Genomic DNA, 20,792 nt, shown 5'->3' with positions numbered 1-20,792 from the left:
TAAAGAAAAAAATATGTTTTAAGAGCTCTATATTCCAGTGCACATTTCCAAGCTTTAAAAGAACAAATCATAAGTGGATGAATCTATTTCAACAAGTTCTGTTCCTTGAGCAGTCCTGACTTTCTAAAAGCAGTAGCATCTTCTGATCATCAGAAGACTGATCATTACTCACAAGAGACAGTCACTTGATTCTGACAAACACTTCAATGAAGTCAGTGTTTTAAGAGGACCAGAACATATTATCAAACCAATCACTGTAAAACCAAATTAACAACCAGCCAAAGAAATTGTGGCCAAATACACTAGTCTTGCATATATGCTTTTATCTTCCTATCAAATACACTCTAGCAAAACACTCCCCAAAAAAATACAATATGCTATAAATCAATTTCACAGTCATTTAAAAATCATGGAGGATACAGGTAACAACTCTAAAAAGTTATCTTTAACAAATACATCTTTGCTCACCGCTTGTGTCCCCTTCTCGCCTTGACCTTGGCACACCACGGGAGACAGCATTTGAAAAGCCTTTTGAGGTAGTGCTTTGCAAAGAAGGCTGGCTTGCAGTGAGGGTCCATGCAAGACGCGACCCTAATTGTTGACGGAGACATTCTCCAGCGCCTGGAGCTTGATAGGATTGTCTAAAAGGACAAAAAGAAGAAACATCTTCAAAACCACTGTATCTATACTCATCACCTGCAAGCAAATTTTGAAAAATGCCAAGCTTCAATTTGGATTTTGTGGAGGTTTTGTTTGTGGTTGTTTTTTGAAAGTAAAGGGACCTTAAAAAGGCTGCATAACATAAAAGCAATTTATTGCTTCCTCTAAGCCTACCCTTTAAAAAAACTCAATAAGGTATAGAAAAGGAAGGAGATAAAAATTTGGCAAATTATTTTATTTTATTATTTTATACCAAAGATTGACTTTCTATACAGTGAGCTATGTAGATATACTGAAATGGATTCTAAACCAACAACAATAATAGTAATAATAATAAACATTCATAATAAACAATAAATATTTAGGTTTGTTGCTACTTAAAATTGTAGTTATATGCCAAAGAAAATAGAGGAAGAGGAGAAAAGTTCACTTTCCTGCTTGTTTATCAAGTGCCTGTAGATGTGATCAAGAAGGGAGCATGCAGACAAGCTCCGATATCCCTTTGTCTCAAACTTATCAAACCTTCTCACAAAAGACACTTCAGCTACAGGACTGATGAGTGAAACTGCTATAAAATGGAACAGTCTAAACAGGTCAGACAAAGAACATGGCAGGGACAGGGTAAGTTCTGCTGATATTTTTAATCAAGCAGATATACAGAATAACCTCTTTGGCATACCTTCCGATGCTATATCACAATTGTGTAACATTTAAGGTGGCAAGTGACCTCTGGAAATCACCTCCTCTAACCCTCCTGCTCAAAGCAGGGCCAACTAGATAAAAGTTACCTTGTGTATTTTCCAGTCACATTTAGAATATTTCCAAGCATGGAGACTACACAATCTCTCTGGACAACTCATTTCAGTGTTTCACAACATCCCACATCCCCCCTGCTCTCAAGCACACACACCACCCCACTGCAAAATAAGCCTTTTCCTCTTATGTTTAACTGTAATTTCCAGACTTCTGAGTTTTGCTGATTATCTCCCTGAGTATTACCAAGAAAAGGCTGGGTGAGTCTTTTCTACTGCCCTGGTCAGGTATAACCACACAGTTAAGATCCACAGAGCCTTTACTTCTCCAGGTTGAACAGCCCCAGGTCTAACAGCCTTCTACCATGTCAGATACTCCAACCCCTTAATTAGTTTTTGGGTTCCTTCTCCAGTTTTCTCCAAACCTATCTGTAAGTTAAAACATTTTAATTTACCCTGGAAGGAGTGATTGTGGAGTTGGTGTTGGCCCATTCAGAGCGTACAGGCTGACGCTGCTGATTCCGCTGCTCCCCACGCCACCCGAACTCTGGGCAGACTGAGCACTGCGGTCTTGGTAATTCAGTGGAAGGCTTTGAGGCCTGGCATAGTAGTAAGGGGTCGAGTGAGCATCCCGTGGCAAAGCTTGAGCAAAAAGCGTGGCGTAACTTGATACCTGAAGAAGAAAGGATTTAATAAGGGAAGAACAAAGAAAATACTTGCAAGCTGCTTAGCTAACTGAAGACCACATTTATGCAAAGAAAAATTTGTTGCTAAGATTGCAAAAAATAATAATAATTTAAAAAGGAAGTCCCCTACAGCGAGCAGAAGTACTTTTATCAATATAGCTTATTTTGGCCTGTGAATTGTCATTAGCAATAGCTGCAGAAAGCACTTTGGTGCCAGAAAAGCCTCAACTAAAGAATTAATTTTGCTCTCCCTATTCCATTTAAAACTCATTAATACATGAGCAAACATTAAACCATCAAGCAAAAAGCAAACAAAAAAGCCACCCATCTAATAAAGTCACAACTTCAGCTACAAATGTCAGACACCTCACATTTTTATTTACTCAATACCAAACAAAACAAAACAAAAAAAAAAAAAAAATCAGAGAAAAAGAGCACAGATATCGCACTGAATGTGCCCTTCCTTTCATCCTAACACATCAACACCAAGAATACAACCTGAAGCACTGTTTAAGTCAGGATAGTGATTCTCAATGACATCTGAAATATTTGGCACATTTACTGTTTCTCAGAAGTAATACAGGTCTCCTCACGTACCTTGTTAGACTGTTTACGTGGGTCTTCACTAAGGGTAAGCAAGAGGTAGAGTATGGACCATTTGTTTTTCAAAATGCCCTGTCAAAAAAATGAAGACAGAAATGAGTTTGGCTTCTTTTGATAATAATGTATTCTTTTAATTATCCAGTATACTAACATGCACACGTATAAACCATTTTTCCACACAAAAAGACCAACTCAAAGTCACATTCTTGAGCAACCTGGTTATATACAGTTCAGCCTTTGTATTTTATTAATTTTCTCCACTGTGTTCAAGCCAAGAACTCTCATCTGCTCTGAAATCACTAAGTACATTCAATTTAAAATTCATAGCTATTACGAGGTTTATACAGAGCTTAACTTTTACCAGCATTCCCACACACACTCACCGTTTAAAACATGCCAGACGCTATTCTAAAGATAAAGAAAGAAACCTCTTGGTACATTTTTAAGCAAAATCTATCTCTTCACTTTCCATTTCCTTCTCCCTTACAGGGAGGCTTCAAAACATCGAGGATTTTAATTTGTATTACTTTAAATGCCATTTAAGAAAGCTACCAGAATTTTCACAGCTTAAGATAGAGACACTATTAACATGAAACTTGAGGAATATAGTCTCCAAGAAACAGACAAACATACAGATGGTTTAACATAACACGCAGAAGCTGTAGACTGCAGTAGAAAGCTGACCAGTAGGAGACAGAACAACACTAAAATCCAAGCTAAAAAAAAAAAGAACACTTTGAAGAGCAAAGCCATGGAAAAGGCTAAAATGTTTTGGTTTAGACAAGTGTGTATTTCTAGATATGTTACTCTGCAGTTCTGCAACACTAACACACCTGAATCAGTCAGGAACACAGAACCTTATAACGGACATTAGTGGAGCAAGTCACAGAAACTCATACATCTTCTATCACAACAGCAATCAGGATATAGTCTGGAATACTAAGCAATGTTGAATATAAAGGAAACTTTAGTCACACCAAGATTCAACAAAGATTCCATTCCTTATGAAGCAATGCAATTTAGTGCTATCAGTCTTGCTATGAACACTTTATAAAGGTCACTTTGAAATTCTCTTTCTTTAACATGTCTTCATTCTCTCCTTTTTCTATTTTTTCCTGTCTCTCTGTAAAGTATGTGTTTTGTGTGCATATGTTATACCATATAAGAATTTTGGCCACAGCACAAAACCCAGTAACCAAACCTACGATACTGCTATATAAGAGTAGAAGGCGACATTCTATTTTGTTATGTAGAGGCCTATTAACTTCTGCTTTGATCTCAACAGCAAGCAAAAAGTAGAGGCACTGCATCTGTTGCAAACAACTAATCCAGCAATCCCTTAACAACTGAAAGAAGGAACAGCAACATTAGTGCTTCTTTTGCTGGCCAGGATAGAGTAAGTCCAAGTGCCTCAAAAAGCATGGTATACTCAACTGGCAAGCTGCCACTAAAATAAGCACTAACCTCCTTTTCCCTTCAGAGTAATGGATGAAATGAAGTTAAAACAGATTCACACAAGCTTTTCTCCTTCTCCTAGTTGCTTTCAAGAGAATTGCTGGAGGAATAAAAAGCCTCATTGATTCAGAAAACACGTATTTCTTCTGTGCCCTTCCCTAAGCTCATGGAAAAAAAGTGATGGTCCACCATTAGTAATAAACCTAACAGCAGATTAATTAATTGGTAGTGTGAATTTTAAAAGAAGGTAGCATTCAGATGATACCATTTCATGTACACAAGATGTTAGCACAGGAAAAAAAAAGAAGGTTAAGAGAACCTCAAGCATTTGAGCAAGCCGCAAAATGTGAGGATATAAGCGATATGTTTGCATTACATTCAGAAGAATAACCTAACAGATATGAGCACAGATAAAGCATTTTGTTTCAAAGTTTACAGTCATCATGGTCTGCAGCTATGTTGCCTGCCAAAAGCAGTGGTATGAGAGTAGAGCACATAAGCAAGTAATACCAAAAAAGGTCTGTATTAAAAAAGCAAGATCACATAGTGTAATACGTGCAAGAAGAGGACGAAACCAATGGCTGAGATCATCAGAACAGGTGTCTGCAAACCAGCAGTGACACTTCCTTCACTGTACAAACCAATGAAAAAAATTGTGGTGGGTTAGAGGCAGACCCCCTCCCCACTACAACCATCCTCTGCTACCAAGAATGTGCTGGGTTGAGGCAGCCCTCTCTTCCCACCACAGGCAGGAATAAACACTCAGGACAAATGGATTGCAAAAAGTGATGAAAGTTTAAATAGAAAGCAGTGAATGTTTACAGAAAACCCAAAGCGCAGTGACAAAGGAAGATCCCAAAGCAAACCCAGAGGCATCCCATTCCCACCTGAGGGTACACCCAAGATCCCCAGGGCTCCTTCTTCCCCCTCCCTCTGCTGGGCTAGTCTCAGCTGGCCAGGCCTGAGACTGCCCATCCCCCGTGGCCTTGGGCCTAGCAGGCCCAAAGCCAGCAGACATCTCCCCCAGTTACCGGCTGGTGGAGGAGGTAGAAAAGAGAAAGTGCTAGACCCTGCACTGGATCTTATAGTGGTGCAAAGAATTATGGTAGGAAATACACGCAATTTCCTGTGTCCATCCCTCTGGGCTGGACTTCTGGACACAGGAAGTGAACACAGCAGGGGGCACCCAGCTCAAACTGCAACAAAAATCCACAGGGTAAGGAAAACAAGAAGAGTGGCTTTAGCTCCAAGCTCTGATAAATTAATTGGGAAACACAGGTGAGAAGAGGGGCAGAATCAAGTTCTGGCTAGTCACACAATCCACAGAATCACATGTTTTAAATCTTGAAAATCTGTATTATCCTGTAAAACTCAGCCGTGATCCGCACATAAATGAAGAAGTAGAACAGAGAAAAAAACATTTATCCCAAATACAAAGAGCACATTTTTTTTTACATCGAAAACAGCCGTCAATTTTTGTTGTCAAAAATGTGCAAATGACAACTGTGAATCTTATTTTAATACTGCTCACCATATTCTACCTTGCTAAATAGTCTCATGGAGAATCCAGAGCAAATTAGCAGCTATCATTTTTCACCTACCTCAACTAAATTTCTATCCTTGCATCTTTCTTCCCTTTCACCTGATCCCCCGTCCTGCAACATGGGTTTTCTAAACACTAATGTCTTTTGTCAGAGTATCAATATGCAGTATTCCTTGACTAACACTGGTGTCAGTAGAAACATCCAAGTCAGCAAAGCTTCAACATTAAAAATTCAGAAGTGTGAGGACTGTTTGAACCTTAGATTAATAAAATCAGTATACTCACAAGGCACTGCTGTAAAAGAAATGACAAGAAAATTCAGCAGTTCTACATACAAAATGAACACTTCTATTCCTTTCTTAATATGAACTGCCCTTTCTGTAATCGGACTCAAACTAAAAATTCTCTTCTGATTTACAAGTTAATTTGTAATTAATAGTGAGCAGCTCCTAGTACAAAACAAATAAACAACCCACCCCCAGGGTAACTGAAGATTGCTTTCATAAATATTACCAAATTATTTCAGTTGGAAGACACCTGTGAAGATCATCCAATCCAACCCTTCTTCTCAAACCAGGGCCATCTACAGAAGGTAGCCCTGTCAGGTTTTGACTGTCTCCAAAGATGGAGACTACACAACTTTCTTAGGCAATCTATTACAGTATTGATTGATTCACCCAGTAAAAATATTAATGATCTGAATGCTCCCCAAAACAACACCATCACATCAGGAGGAGGGATATGTGTGCTTTTAGTTTCCTTACTCCTTATGTATTTAACATCTTTATTGATGATCTGGACGAGGACATTGAGTCCATCAACAGTAAATTTGCTGACGACACCAAGCTGGGGGCAGGAGTTGATCTGCTGGAGGGTAGAGAGGCTCTGCAGAGGGACCTTGACAGGCTGGACAGATGGGCAGAGTCCAATGGCATGAGATTTAACACATCCAAGTGCCGGGTGCTGCACTTTGGCCACAACAACCCCATGCAGAGCTACAGGCTGGGGTTGCAGTGGCTGAAGAGCAGCCAGGCAGAAAAGGACCTGGGGGTGCTGGTCGATGGTAGGCTGAACATGAGCCTGCAGTGTGCCCAGGCAGCCAAGAGGGCCAATGGCATCCTGGCCTGCATCAAGAACAGTGTGGCCAGCAGGAGCAGGGAGGTCATTCTGCCCCTGTACACTGCACTGGTTAGGCCACACCTTGAGTACTGTGTCCAGTTCTGGGCCCCTCAGTTTAGGAAGTCCAGAGAAGAGCAACAAAGTTGGTGAGGGGTTTGGAACACAAGCCCTACGAGGAGAGGCTGAGGGAGCTGGGGTTGCTTAGCCTGGAGAAGAGGAGTCTCAGGGGTGACCTTATTACTCTCTACAACTACCTGAAGGGAGGTTGTAGACAGACGGATGTTGGTCTCTTCTCCCAGGCAGCCAGTACCAGAACAAGAGGACACAGTCTCAGGCTGCACCAGGGGAGGTTCAGGCTAGATGTTAGGAAAAAGTTCTATACAGAGAGAGTGATTGCCCATTGGAATGGGCTGCCTGGGGAGGTGGTGGAGTCGCCATCACTGGAGGTTTTCAGGAGGAGACTTGATGGGGTGCTTGGTGCCATGGGTTAGTTGTTTGGGTGGTGTTGGATTGGTTGATGGGTTGGACGTGGTGATCTTGAAGGTCTCTTCCAACCTGGTTTATTCTGTGTATTCTATGTATTCTATTACACTACCTGTGAACTGAGTTTTCTGTAGAGTTCTGAAAACAAAGCAGCATCTGCTTCCCTCCTTTGTCGCACAACTATTAAAAAAAAGAAAGAAAAAAAATTGAAAGTAGTGTAATAGTCATGTCTGTAATTGTTTATCTGTGATAAATTGGAAAACATACTGAAGAAAGCTTAATAATGTTTATTTCACTCTATTTACACATATCTTTTCCCTGCTCTCATTACCTACATTCCAACCCTGAATATTCTCACATCAGAAGTGGTAAAATGTAAATACCTGTTTTTCTTAAAGCAATCAAAACACACACCTTCTAAATAAGTGCCTTTTTTAAGTCTAGTCTGTCATTCTGTAGGTTTAGGGAATTAAAACATAAGTGAAAGTAGATATGGGTTAATAAATACTATAAAGCCCTTCACAAAACTACAAATAATCATTCCTATCTTAGGCAATAAAAAGCAAAAAACAAAAGCAGTATTGCCACTTGCTCAAAGTCAAGCAGAATTCCAAGGCCACACAACTTCTACACATTAAGAAAAATGCCAGTCTCAGTCACTGTCAGTTTAACTACAGAAGATCAGAGGAAAAGCATCTTCAAGCTTTCAGACTTCCTCAGAAAAGGCATGTTGCATCTGAAAAAGCCATGTTTAAAGAAAAGAAAAAAAAATTAGCAAAAACTGAAGAAACCTTGATAATAAAATCCATTGCTGTTAAATATTAGAAATGTTAATTAGCATCAAAAGCCATTGTTAGGTATATTTTGCCAAGTAAGTCACTTTCTGCACGGTAACTCCAAATAACTGTAAAGTTAGAAGGATATATCCAGTCACTTGTTACATGACCATTAATATCATTGTACCAGTAGAAGCTGGAAAGAAGGAAGATGAGGGAGATGGCACTCTTCAGAACTCCTGGCAACGGGCCCAAATAATACATTGATGTGCTGTCTGATAGTACTCAGAGCATGTAGAAATTCATCATACAGAAAGTGTATTATTGTAGATTTCAGTGTTTTGGAGATGCATCTAGAGAAATTGTGATGGGCTTATTTGCCTATCAGCAAGTCATGGAAACTCCATGTAAGTGAAAAATACATGTGTATTTTAAAACGGTTACAACCACTGACTTCAAAGTACCCTGATTTAATTTCCCTGACTGAATAGTCAAAGCTCAAACATGAAGCTTTAATTATTATACTTCAAGTAACTGCTTCTGGATGTTCTACCATAAAGGAAACCACCTGCTGAAAGCAGTATCTGGATTTCCAAGAAGAATGCATCACATCCCCACCGGTTTCACACAGTGCAACACTTAACGTGGCAGCATAGAGCACAACGAAATGCAGCTGCAACATAACTTACACTGTTTATGGTCTAATATTTTGATTTTGAGAAGGTGGTTGCAGAGAACTTGTAGAGAAACTGAAGGCAAGAAATACCAGGTAAATCACAAGAAATTCCATCAAGTCCCTGGATACTCATTCAGCAGATTTTACACAGGTGCTCATGAAATTAATTGTACCAAAGTAATATTTCAAAAGTGCACATCACAAAAATGTCAGTCTTCTAAAAAGAACTATGAATTCATGAAGTTTGAGTGCTATTGAGGTGAAAGAAGTGCAACATCAATTGTTCTTTATTTTCATGGTGGCTAAGATACAAAGTAAACAGCAGCAAGGGAAGTGTAAGCTGAGAATGCTGAAAAATCTGAGCTGCGAATACAAATAGACACACAAGAATACCGACTAGAGAACTCATGGAATCTTCACCATGAGATTTTCAGGGCACGAGCATTAACAACAGATTAGATAGCTATCTGTGAGGCAGAGTTGTCCCATTTTCAGAAGAATAAACTGATCAAATAACTTCTTGAAGAACTTGCATTCCTATTTCTAAGAAAGAAACAAACATGCACCTACGTTCTTTCTTGATTTTCTCTGCTACAAGAAATTCATCCCGTTCAACAGTGGGAGCAAAGTTGCTTCCAATAACTCTCACCGCGTACTGAAACTGTTGGGCTGCGTCAGCTGAAAGAAAAAAGGAAAACTTGGTTAAACTGAATCCAGCATAAATGTACCTGGCTTACATCTGATAATCATAGAACCGTTTTCATTGGAAAAGGTTATACTGTAATTCCTAGACACACATCTAACCAGACAGCAAATAAGTTTACCCGTGAGCTTATCAGTGGCATACACTAAACACACTCGTGTGTATACACTCCATAAAATAAGTGCACTTACATTTGTGAATAAGCCTCTGATGACAGGAGACACTTAGGCCTACCCAGTCATGAGAGAGCATTAGCACACATCAGCTGACTTTGCTTCTCCTCACAGTCTGAAGTGCTGTGGGACTTGGTACAAAGTCACATGAACCAGCTCACACATAGGAACAATGCAGCTATGTTCACCAGGCACCCAAACTGGACTCTCAGCCTGTGGATCTTTACTCAGATCTCTACAACACCGTCTTTACCAGTTTGTGTGTTGGTTTCAGGTTTGGTCTGATTTGGTTTGTAATATAGTGTATATAGCTTCACCATTTAAGTTCAAAGCTAGCTCAGAGGTACTGGCATCATATCCCAATGCCTAACATTAGGCACTACTGTAGAGGTCACAAGCGAGTGACCTCGCTCCACTGCTCCTTCCTCATACAATAGTTCTATTTTTAATATTGTTGCTGAACAGCACCGGTTTAGTGCAAGGATCACTGCTTTTTGGGAAGATTAACAGTCTGCTAACACTGACAGGGCCAGCTCAGTATTAATGCCCCCATAGCACAGTCATGTCCCCATTTATTGATCTGAAAATCCATCAGATCAAACTATAACTCTACAAATGAGTTAAGTGTCCTTACAAAGCATCAGATAAATTTCTACTCCTTGTATAGTAATAACATAAGGGGAAAGACGCATAAGAAACCTAAGGAATACAAGCAAAAGTAAGTGCAAATGTGTCATGTCAGCTATTTGAATCCTTACACTTCCTGACTTCAGAAAAAAACCCAAACATTTAAGCAATTCTGCTTATTATCTCTACTCTGTATATAACAAAAGTGTGTGGAAATACATCAGACACTTCCAGTTTTAGTTAAGGAATCAACTTTCACAGGAAGTTGTACAGTAATGCAGTCGATGGTTCACCCAAGGAAATAAAAAGGATGCTGGCCTAGACAAATACATACAAGACGAACACAAAAATGGAACAGGGAAATGTCCACTATAGCAGAATTATTTTAAACATTGAATCATCTCTTGAATTAATATTTACAACTGGAAAATTAAAAAACCACACACCTGGGAGATACTAGTAGTCAACTGTTGATGGAATGCATGAAAATTCATTGAAAGAAAAAAATCTGGAATTAAGAATATGCTTTTCAAATGCTTATATTTTATTGTCTTGTGATATCACAGAATCAGATTGTTAAGGGCAGGAAGGGACCTCAAGAGATCATCTAGTCCGAGTCCCTGCCAGAGCAGGATCACGTATACCACGTCACACAGGAACACATCCAGGCAGGTTTTGAGTATCTCCAGAGGAAGGCTCCACAACCCCTCTGGGCAGCCTGATCTAGTGTTCCATCACTCACAGTGAAAACATTTTTCCTCCTGTTTCCATGGAACTTCCTATGCCTCAACTTCTACCCATTGCCCCTTATCCTGCCTTTGGGCATGACTGAAGAGCCTGGCTCCATCTTCTTGGCACTCATCCTTTACATATTTATAAACATGAATGAAGTCACCCCTCAGCCTCTTCCTCTTCAACCTAAAGAGCCCCAGCTCCCTCAGTCTTTCCTCCTAAGGAAGATGTTCCACTCCCTTAATCATTTTGTAGCTCTGTGCTGGAGTCTTTCAACCAGTTCCCTGTCCTTCTGAGGCACGCAGAACTGGACACAATATTCCAGATGTGATCTCACCAGGGCAAAGTAGAGGGGGAGAAAAACCCCACTTGACCTACTAACCACACCACTTCTAATAGACCCCAGAATAGCATTGGCCTTCCTGGCCACAAGAAGCAATTGCTGGGTCATGACCAACCTTCCATCCACTAGGACCTCCATGTCCTTTTCCCCTTCACTGCTCTCCAACAGGTCAGTCTCCAACCTATACTGATACCTGGGGTTGTTCTTTCCCAGGTGCAAGATTCTACACTTGCCCTTGTTGACTTTCATTTAATTTCTTCCTGCCCAACTCTCCAGCCTGTCTTAAGGCTGGCTGAATGGCAGCACAACCCTCTGGTGTGTCAGCCACTCCACTCAGTTTTGTGTCACCAGCAAACCTGCTGACAGTGCACTCTGTGCCCTAATCCAGGTTGTCGATGAATATATTGAATAGTACTGGTCCCAGTATCGACCCAAGGGACTCCACTAGATACAGGCCTCCAACTAGACTCTGTCCCACTGACCACACTCTGACTTTGTTCCTTCAACCAGTTCACAATCTACCTCACTACCCAGTCATCCAGACCACGCTTCCTCAGTTTAGCTGCAAGGATGCTGTGGGAGACTGTCAAAAGAACACCACCCATTGGTTCTGATCTACTACACCTGTAAACCACCTGTAACCAGTTCACATGAAGCAGTACTCCACATGAACAGGACAAAAGCATTCTCAAACAGAATCATTAATATTTAACAGTATTTGACAAGAATGCCTGCAAAAAAGAGCAAGGGTATCACTGTACTTTCATGGAAGAAAATGCCAATATCCAGACTACTATATGATCACAAATCTGCATGGCTTAAAGGCCTTTCATAAATAAGAGTTCTACTGTTAGACTAAGCAACCCTTCATTTGCAATAAGGACTTGAAAATACAAATATAAAATAATTTCATAGATCAGCTATTGACAGCTTAAACTGAACCAATGAAACAAGTGGAAAGAATTAAGTACATGTTTCTGAGTAATTCTTAATGCATATCATTAAAGAACAACTGAAGAGTTCCAAAAGTATTCTGCAAGCCAATTAAAGTTAAATACTGACACTAAGTTATCCCAAACAATTAACAGTCTTTCATTAAACCTCAACTGTGTACCTAGCAGCAGTTAGGCAAGCACCAGGCCTTCCTACTAATTCCAGCATATTTCTGGCATGTTTGTTATAGTGTCTTAACATGGGCTACAAATTGAAAAGAAAATTGCTGAAAGAGTTCTAGGTGAAGCATCTAGGGTGGGCTACAGTCAGGAGAAGGATCAAGGTACCAGTTATTACACATTTCTAAGTTACATAATAAATACCCTCACTGATTAGCCACTAAAAAGCAGAAGAGAATGGGTCTCCAGTAAGCTAATTCAACACAAGTTACAGAAAATAGCAACATGTAAAAAGAAGCAATTAAACACACATACAGACTTACAAAGGCACAAAAACTTTCCCCTGCTTTCTATAAAGAAAATCATGTTCTGAAATTAACTTCTATGCCCACCTGCATCACCCTTTCCCTCAGGGATCATGTGTCTGTCCTTCTGGTTTTTGTTTTGTTTTTAATTAATTAGATAGAGGTCTTAGAAATATTAAGTTTAATAGGTTTCATAGAAACGGGGACTTGTACAACAAACATGCAAATAACTCTCCCCGAGGGAGAGGCTGCAGGGAAAGTTCAGTGATTCGGTATTCCCTCTGATCTGCCTGTGCAGAACGAGCAACATCAGGTACTGCCTCCTGCCCCAGACTGGAGCCAGTGAGCACAAAGGAACAGCAACCTGAAGATGAGGGAAGAGAAACCTACAGGGAATGGAAACAAGCTGGCATTATTGCAGATGAGAAATGCAGGGGGTTTCCAGAAAAGACGACTTGCAATGCAAATCCACAGGACAAGGCATTTAACTTCAGCTAATGAATTTGCTTCCTCTCTATTTGTGACCTTGCAGTGCATTGTAGCACGTTTCACTTAGAGTGTTGAACAATAAAAAAAAAAAAGTAGTTGATGAAAAAAAAAAATATATAAAATTCTCCTATGCCTGGATAACAGAGCATTACTCATTCAGCTGCTTCTGCTAACTTGTCAGTATACACTATCATCTATCTATACTGCAATCATCAGTAAGCTTGGAGAAGAAATTAAATAAAATGTAATGGTCTGATTGTTATGTACACTGAATGGCAATGCAGTTTTTCCCTGTAAGCAATGCTGCATTTACTGTGTTATTTTTAAGATACTCTTTGATTTATGAACAGAATGTTTCATATCAGTGTTTCAAAAGATTTAAGTGCTACGTCTCCCCTCTTTTGCTCCCTGTGGTTTTAAGGGTTTAGATTAAATTCAAATGAACCAAGATCCACACAATGAAAAATCAAGTGGGCTTATTGTCTTTATTTACCTGATAAGATAATTGCAAAATCCAGCAGAGATGTGTATAGAATCTCCAGGGACAACCTGGAATTCAGTTTCTCCAGAACTGACTCAGAAAGACATTGCCACAAGTTTGGGTGGGGGTTTTTTTTGTTAACATTGGAAGATGGATTTATCTCAAAATAATTGAAGAAAATCACAGACTGTCATTCATGTGTTTTCTGATCTAGTTCAGCAGTACAAGAAAATACTGATGACAAGACTGAGAGACAAAGACACAAAAGTATAAGTTTCTGGACATAAATCTTGTCAAAAAAACACAGCAGATACATTATTAATAGTAAGCAGCAGGGTTGTTTTTTTTTTTTAATAACCATCTATAAAAACACCAACCACAGCATGCTTAAAGGACAGAAACATAGTATAGTCCTTTCTGCACTGCCACAACAAGGTATCTGAGAACAATCTCTAGTTGAAAGACTAAAATTCCATCCAAAAAATTCTGATTATTAAACCTGTTACACTACTAATAATATGGAATAGTTATCTGCTCTTTAAACATATGGATTTACACTGGCAATTGAATAGCACTGTAGCAAGACTGCTTTTACATTAAATTTTATGCAGATTTTCATGTTTTATTCATATGAAGCCCAGCTTCTCTTCTATAAGGAAAACTCCCCACTGCAGGAATTTCTTCAGCAGGTAATTTCCTGTGAGTCTGTAAAATAATTTCAGTACATGGAGGGATTAAACAATATGGATATCTGTCAGTAAAATAATGATTCACATAGGTTGTAACTAATCGACACATTTAATTGCTCCCTGTCTCAAAAAATCACTGAAACAGCAGATGGGCATAAAGTACCCAGCTATCTATCTGCATGTATGTGCATCCTTCTTCTTTTAAAGGTATTATGTAACAGCAAGCTCAACATCATCTGATGCAGCTGGTTGTGGGGTGAAGGGGAGGAGGGAAGGGCAATAACTGATCACAACTTCTTTTTTCCAGAGGTCTGATCAGAGCAGTGAATGCAGAGAGCAACAGACACTCCCCCTCAGACTACAGCCCTTCAGTAATGTACACATACAATTAATGATACTAGTGAGCAGGTATACAGCTAGACAAAGAAATAGCACTTATGAATCACTAAAAAAAAAAGAAGCCAATCTAAACCCTCCCCTTCGAGCAGATTCAAATACCTATACTCCACCCAGACAAACTTTTCTACAAACAATGCAGTATTAAAACTGAACTACTTCAACAGGCAGGTAACAGCACAGGAAATGCTGAAATTCAGCAATTTCTTTAATATTTCCCCCCCCCCCAAAAAAAGAAGCTTTTACCATTACCCATACATACAGGAAATGAACTGATAGTCACTTTTCAGTGTTACACAGTTCTTCCAACACCATTAGCTACAGGTCTATTGAAGTTTCCAGACACTACAAAAGATGAAAGTCCTGAAAACCTAAGTAGTAATTGAAACTGTTTCCAAACATTAATGTCTGTGGTTTTGAGAAACCTTGTTTCCTGGAAAAAACAGATTTGGTTCTTTTAATTTGTCTGTCAGCATACTTTCTAAACTACGGGACAATTCTAAAGAAAGCTTGTCATAACCAAAGAGTAATCACTTTCTCTCTTGAAAGGCTGGAGACATTATTGGCTGCCCAGAGACATTGTGTAGTCTCCTTCTCTAGAGATCTTCGAAACCCACCTGGACCCACGTGACATGCCTTAAGTTATCCTGCTTTTCAAGGGGGAATTGAATTCCATTTCTGGAAGTGCCATCCAACCCCTAGGATTCTTTGATTAGCAACCTGTCTCCACTATCTCTTCTTCCTGTCAGTTGTCCGTCATCCTACACAACAGTTTCGCTTAAGGGCAGATGGAAAATTATTCCAAAACAATGACATTCTCAACTGCATTCAATGCTCCAGGGATGACATTGTCTGGCTAGCAACTGTGTAAACTATTCAGACACAATTGCTGCCATCTAACACATGCTGAAGTAAAAGCAATTTTTTTTTTCTTGTAACAAAGTGTTTGCTAAACAGCTGATGTGCCACTTTTGCAAGACTAAACCTGAAAGGCGTAGAACTTGAGAACCTTCTCACATACACCACAAGCAGATTTGAGGAATGCCTCACTGGACTACCAGCAACTTGATCACAGAATCTTCACTGAATTTTTGCCTAACTCATCAACTTGCATTTGCTTCTGTTATTAGCAGATATAAAAAAAACCTCTCCATACAACCTTCTGAATTAACTCCATGTTTTCAAACACACACGCCACCCCACCCCCATGAAACTGTAACATTTAATTCCGCCTAAACATGAGCCAGCAGTGTGCCCAGGTGGCCAAGAGGGCCAATGGCATCCTGGCCTGTATTAGGAATAGTGTGGCCAGCAGAAGCAGGGAAGTCATTGTGCCCCTGTACTCTGCACTGCTTAGGCCACACCTTGAGTACTGTGTCCAGTTCTGGGCCCCTCAGTTTAAGAAGGACATCGAGACACTTGAGCGTGTCCAGAGAAGGGCAACAAGGCTGGGGAGAGGCCTTGAGCATAAGCCCTGTGAGGAGAGGCTGAGGGAGCTGGGATTGTTTAGCCTGGAGAAGAGGAGGCTCAGGGGTGACCTCATTGCCCTCTACAACTACCTGAAAGGTAATTGTAGACAGGAGGGGGTTGGTCTCTTCTCCCAGGCAACCAGCACCAGAACAAGGGGACACAGTCTCAAGCTGTGCCAGGGGAGTTTTAGACTCGAGGCGAGGAGAAAATTCTTCACTGAGCGAGTCATTCGTCATTGGAATGTGCTGCCCAGGGAGGTGGTGGAGTCACCGTCCCTGGAGGTGTTCAAGAGGAGATTGGATGTGGCACTTGGTGCCATGGTCTAGTCGTGAGGTCTGTTGGGACAGGTTGGACTTGATGATCCTTGGGTCTCTTCCAACCTTAGTTATACTGTGATAGTTCAGAGCTTTTAAACAAACAAACAGTAAATATCAATAACAAAACTGTCACTGACATCACAGAGATTAGATTAAGGCCACAGCATGGAGTTCAGGTAGCAAAATGTTCTCTGAAGACTGAAATACTACTTTTGAGAACATGCACATCTCCAGAAGTACTCTGGCACACAAAAAAATGTTTTGGGATTCAAAGGCAAACAGACACAGTTTGAATATTTACAGCAATACTATCTGATTCCATTGCACGCACTGAGAGTTCTTAAAACTGGACAAGCTTGTACAGCAGTCTAGTATTCTAGTAGATACTATGCTAGTATCTAATATTATCCAACAAGTTTGTGAAAGATAGCTAAGAACAAGCATCTTTGTGTCAGAACAATTAAGCTCTCTGTTTAGAAAGGCATGCAACTCTGTATAACTGCTGAGGTCCACAAGTAAGAGAAAAGCTCACAGAAATTACTGTACATGCAGTCAAGATTGGGTACTGGCGTAAAAGTGAGGTGGATAGCATGGATAAACAGAGAAAGATTGTTAAAATAAAACTATACACTATTTCCTAGACACTGTGAGGACAGGGTGTAGGAAAAAAAGTCAGCAATGGCTCCAACTGTAGAGATTCCCAAGTAACTGCAGGTGACTGGGCACACAGCACCATTGGAAAGTAGCTTTAAGCCTTTACTTGAGAAGTGGCAAAAGCACGGGACCGCCCCGTACTGTTGAAAAAAAAAATAATTGAGGTACACCTTCAAATTTTTATTTTCTTTTATCTTAAATAGAGTTGTTCTACATAACTCAGCAGACCTTGCTGAGCAGAGGCAGAACTGGTTGGGGAAAAAAAAGCCACCACCACAAAAGCCCCACCATAACTAGGCCTACGCAGCTGGCTGATTTTGGAAACAAAGCCAGACATCCACTTTGTGGATGGTCTCCAAAGAAGGGGAAAAGAGAGAGGATAGCTCCTTCACTGGGAGCCTCTGCAGTCACATTCCATCACAGCACAAATTCATTTCAACATAAATCTTTAACAAGTGGGGAAGATGAAGGCCTTCTACAGCCATCAGAGGCCGCAGAAGAATTTCTGATAGAGCTTGTTGTCTGCTGGGTTTATGAAGGACTTCAGAAATGGGACTGCAGAATGTAGACATAGATGCAGAGTAATACCACTCATCCCACATTAGCTTTAAGTGCACTTTATGACACAGACATGATATAAACTGAATACTTCATCTCCTTCTGAAGCCAGTTTCCTCACAAACATAATAAAACACAGGTGCAAAAAAGGACCATATCCAAGCAGAATAAACATTAAAACCTGCAAACCCAGGGAACATACAGACAAGAAGAACCTGTAGTGGTGTAATACCTAGATTTTGATCAGCTACAAGGAATAAATCATTTCACTGGATCGGGTTGCTCAAAGTCCCATCCAGCCTAGCCAGAACACTTTCAGGGAGAGGGCATCCACAACTTTTCTACACAATCCATACCAGCACCTCACTATTGTCCTTGTAAAAATATTCTTATGTCCAATCTAAACTTAAACTTCTCTTAACCTAAAACCATAGCTCCTTGTCTTGCCACTTCAAGCCTTGCTAAAATGTTTAGTCTGTCACTATCATAAACCCTCTTTAAGTACTGAAAGGATGCAATCATGTCTCGCTGGAGCCTTATTCTCCAAAGTAAGGAATTCCAACTCTCTCAGTACATATTCATAGGAGAGGTGTTCCAGTCCTATGGTAATTTTCATGGTACTTCTCTGGACCTACCCTAAGAGATCACTATCTTTCTTGTACTGGACCCCAAACTGGACACTCCATACAGGATCTCATCAAAGCAGCGTAAAGGGGAAGAACCAATTTCCTCGCCTTCCTGGTCAAATTTCTTTTTATGGACTTCAGGATACAGTTGGCTTTCTGAGCAGCCAGAGTACACTGACAGCACAGTTCCAGCTTTCCAGCACCACCCTGTCCTTCTCTCCAAAGCTGCTCTCAATCCATTCATTCCCCAGTCTGTACTGACACTGGGGGTTGCCCCAATCCAGGTGAAGACCTTGCAGTTTGCCCGGTTGTAACCTCATGAGGTTGGCATGAGCTCACTCCTCAGGCCATTTGAGGTCCTTCTGGATGGCAGCTCTTCCCTCATGCAGATCAGATGCACTGAGCAGCTTGGTGTGATCTGCAAAGCTGCTGAGAATGTACACCATCCCACCGTCCATGTCATTAATGAACATACAAAGCAGCATCAGTTCCAGTACAGATTCCCGAGAGACACTTGTTACTCATCTCTGTTTTGACACTGAGACATCAACTGCAACTCTCTGGATGTGGCCATCCAGCCAGTTCCTCATCCATGGAATAGTTCATCCATTAAATGCATACCTTTCCAAATAGAGACAAGAATGGTGCGTGAGATTATGAGGTGCAACCTCCAATAGATGGAAATAAAGTTTGGGAAAGAGAGAAAACAAATACATGTGCACCTTATCATTCATTTTCTAGACTTCTAAGACAGTAGTAATTCACATCCAGGCCATGCTTTCATCATTTTAAACCCAATTGTTTACAACAGAACAATACTTAGACTTATTAGTTACTACCATGAAAATACCTAAATGTAACCAGGAGTGACTTGTCAGAAGACAGTAAGGTGGAAGAAGAACACATGACACGTTTATGGTGGCTACTAAGGAGGAAGAAAGCCGTTTCTCATACTAGAAAATAGGTATGAGAATACCTATAGTGTGAATGTCTCATGAGCAATGCTTATAAACAGAGAAACTTTAAAAGGAGACTCAGCAGATCCATCTCTTCGTTTCCATCCTCCAACTGCTTACTAAAAACAGTCTTTGCCTTGACTGCAACAAATAGAAACTTATGCAAACAGGCAAGAGATTCCTCCTCTTGCTTGGAGGATGACAGCAGAATCAAGATGCAGAGGACCTAGCAGATGTCAATGGCTCGACTGGATCAGACACCAGAGAAAGGCGGAGATTGCTGAGCGGGTACACGAGCTACCTTTTGCCCCAAAGACCCCTGGGGAGGTGCCCCACTCCCCGCATGCCGGAAGCACGGTTATCAGCCGGTGAGGCTGTCCGGGGGCGGAGTAGGACACGAAGCATTTCTCCCGCCGCAGGGCTCCCCGGCTGCCCGCGGCGCTGGCTCAGCCGGACCGCTGCCATGCCCGGCCGGCAGCAAAGCAGCCTGGAAGGCCAGGGTGGATCAGGCTGCCGACCCCCATGCAAAGCCCCTCGCCTCAAGTCCCGCCGGGGTGGGCGGAAACACAATCCCCGGCGAGGGGGCGAAGGGGACGCCCTTGGCAGCCGATCCGGCGGGGTCGGCACTTCTCCACAGGGGCCCCTCCTCCCCGGCAACCCCTCGCCCCACTGAGACAGCCCCCCTAGGGTGGCGCACCCTCCTCGCCCCTTCTGCCCGACACCACACAACCCCCTCCACCTGCGAGATCAAACTGCTGTCGGTGGGGGGAAATGGCGGGAGAAAGCCTTTACCTTCGCTTTTGCCCAGGATGCGGCAGCAGAGGTTCTGCAGCAAAACGTTGGGCGATTTTTGGTCCGGGGTCGCCATCGCCGCCCAAAAGGCAGGGATGGTGTTGGCGGGGAGCGACGGGCAGAGCCAGAGGCACAGCGAGATGACAGAAGAAGGGAAGAGAGGAAGCACGCCCCACGCAGCAGCCCAATGACCTGGCGACACCTCCCGCCCCGACCGTTACCGCCGCGCGCCGCCTAAGGCGCCATTTTAACAACCCGCCGAAAGCCGCAGCGGCGGCAGATCAGCACCCACAATGCCCCTGCGCGCGGGACGGCATCGGAGCGCGCCGCGCCGAACACCCTCCGCCGCGCCGCCGCCCCTGCGCAGAGGTTCCGCTTCAGGCACCGCCACCCTGCCGCTCTGCCGCTTGTCGGGCGTAGCACAACCTGCTAGGCCCACGTCCAGTGGGAATGTGACGGTGACCAGGCCTCGGCCGCAGCTGCGAGGCCGGAGATGCATGTCAGCCCTGCCCACGAATGTCCCCCAGATTTCCCCAAACTGAAATAGATAATTTGCATCCTGCAACAGGTTTCCATTAAAAACAAACAAACAAACAAAAAAACCCACACCTTCTCA

The 20,792-nt window shown here is 41.8% G+C and overlaps 1 protein-coding gene across 1 annotated transcript in view; it reads right to left on the bottom strand.

The window, feature by feature from the left end:
- The window catches only part of TUBGCP3 (tubulin gamma complex associated protein 3), a 49,823-nt gene extending 29,360 nt beyond the window's left edge, over window positions 1-20,463 (bottom strand). The window contains exons 1-6 of the mRNA XM_009898714.2: window positions 20,177-20,463; window positions 9,324-9,431; window positions 7,414-7,481; window positions 2,696-2,773; window positions 1,868-2,085; window positions 469-641 (exon numbers count right to left, since the gene is read on the bottom strand). Coding sequence (XP_009897016.1) covers window positions 469-641; window positions 1,868-2,085; window positions 2,696-2,773; window positions 7,414-7,481; window positions 9,324-9,431; window positions 20,177-20,252 — 721 coding nt within the window. The 5' untranslated portion in view covers window positions 20,253-20,463. The remainder of the gene's footprint in view (window positions 1-468; window positions 642-1,867; window positions 2,086-2,695; window positions 2,774-7,413; window positions 7,482-9,323; window positions 9,432-20,176) is intronic.
- Window positions 20,464-20,792: the final 329 nt, after the last annotated feature.

Source organism: Dryobates pubescens, chromosome 7 (genome assembly GCF_014839835.1).
Source record: "Dryobates pubescens isolate bDryPub1 chromosome 7, bDryPub1.pri, whole genome shotgun sequence".
Classification (NCBI taxonomy): Eukaryota; Metazoa; Chordata; class Aves; order Piciformes; family Picidae; genus Dryobates; species Dryobates pubescens.
Note: the sequence above shows the minus strand (reverse complement) of the source record. Positions and strands in the feature narration are given on the sequence as shown.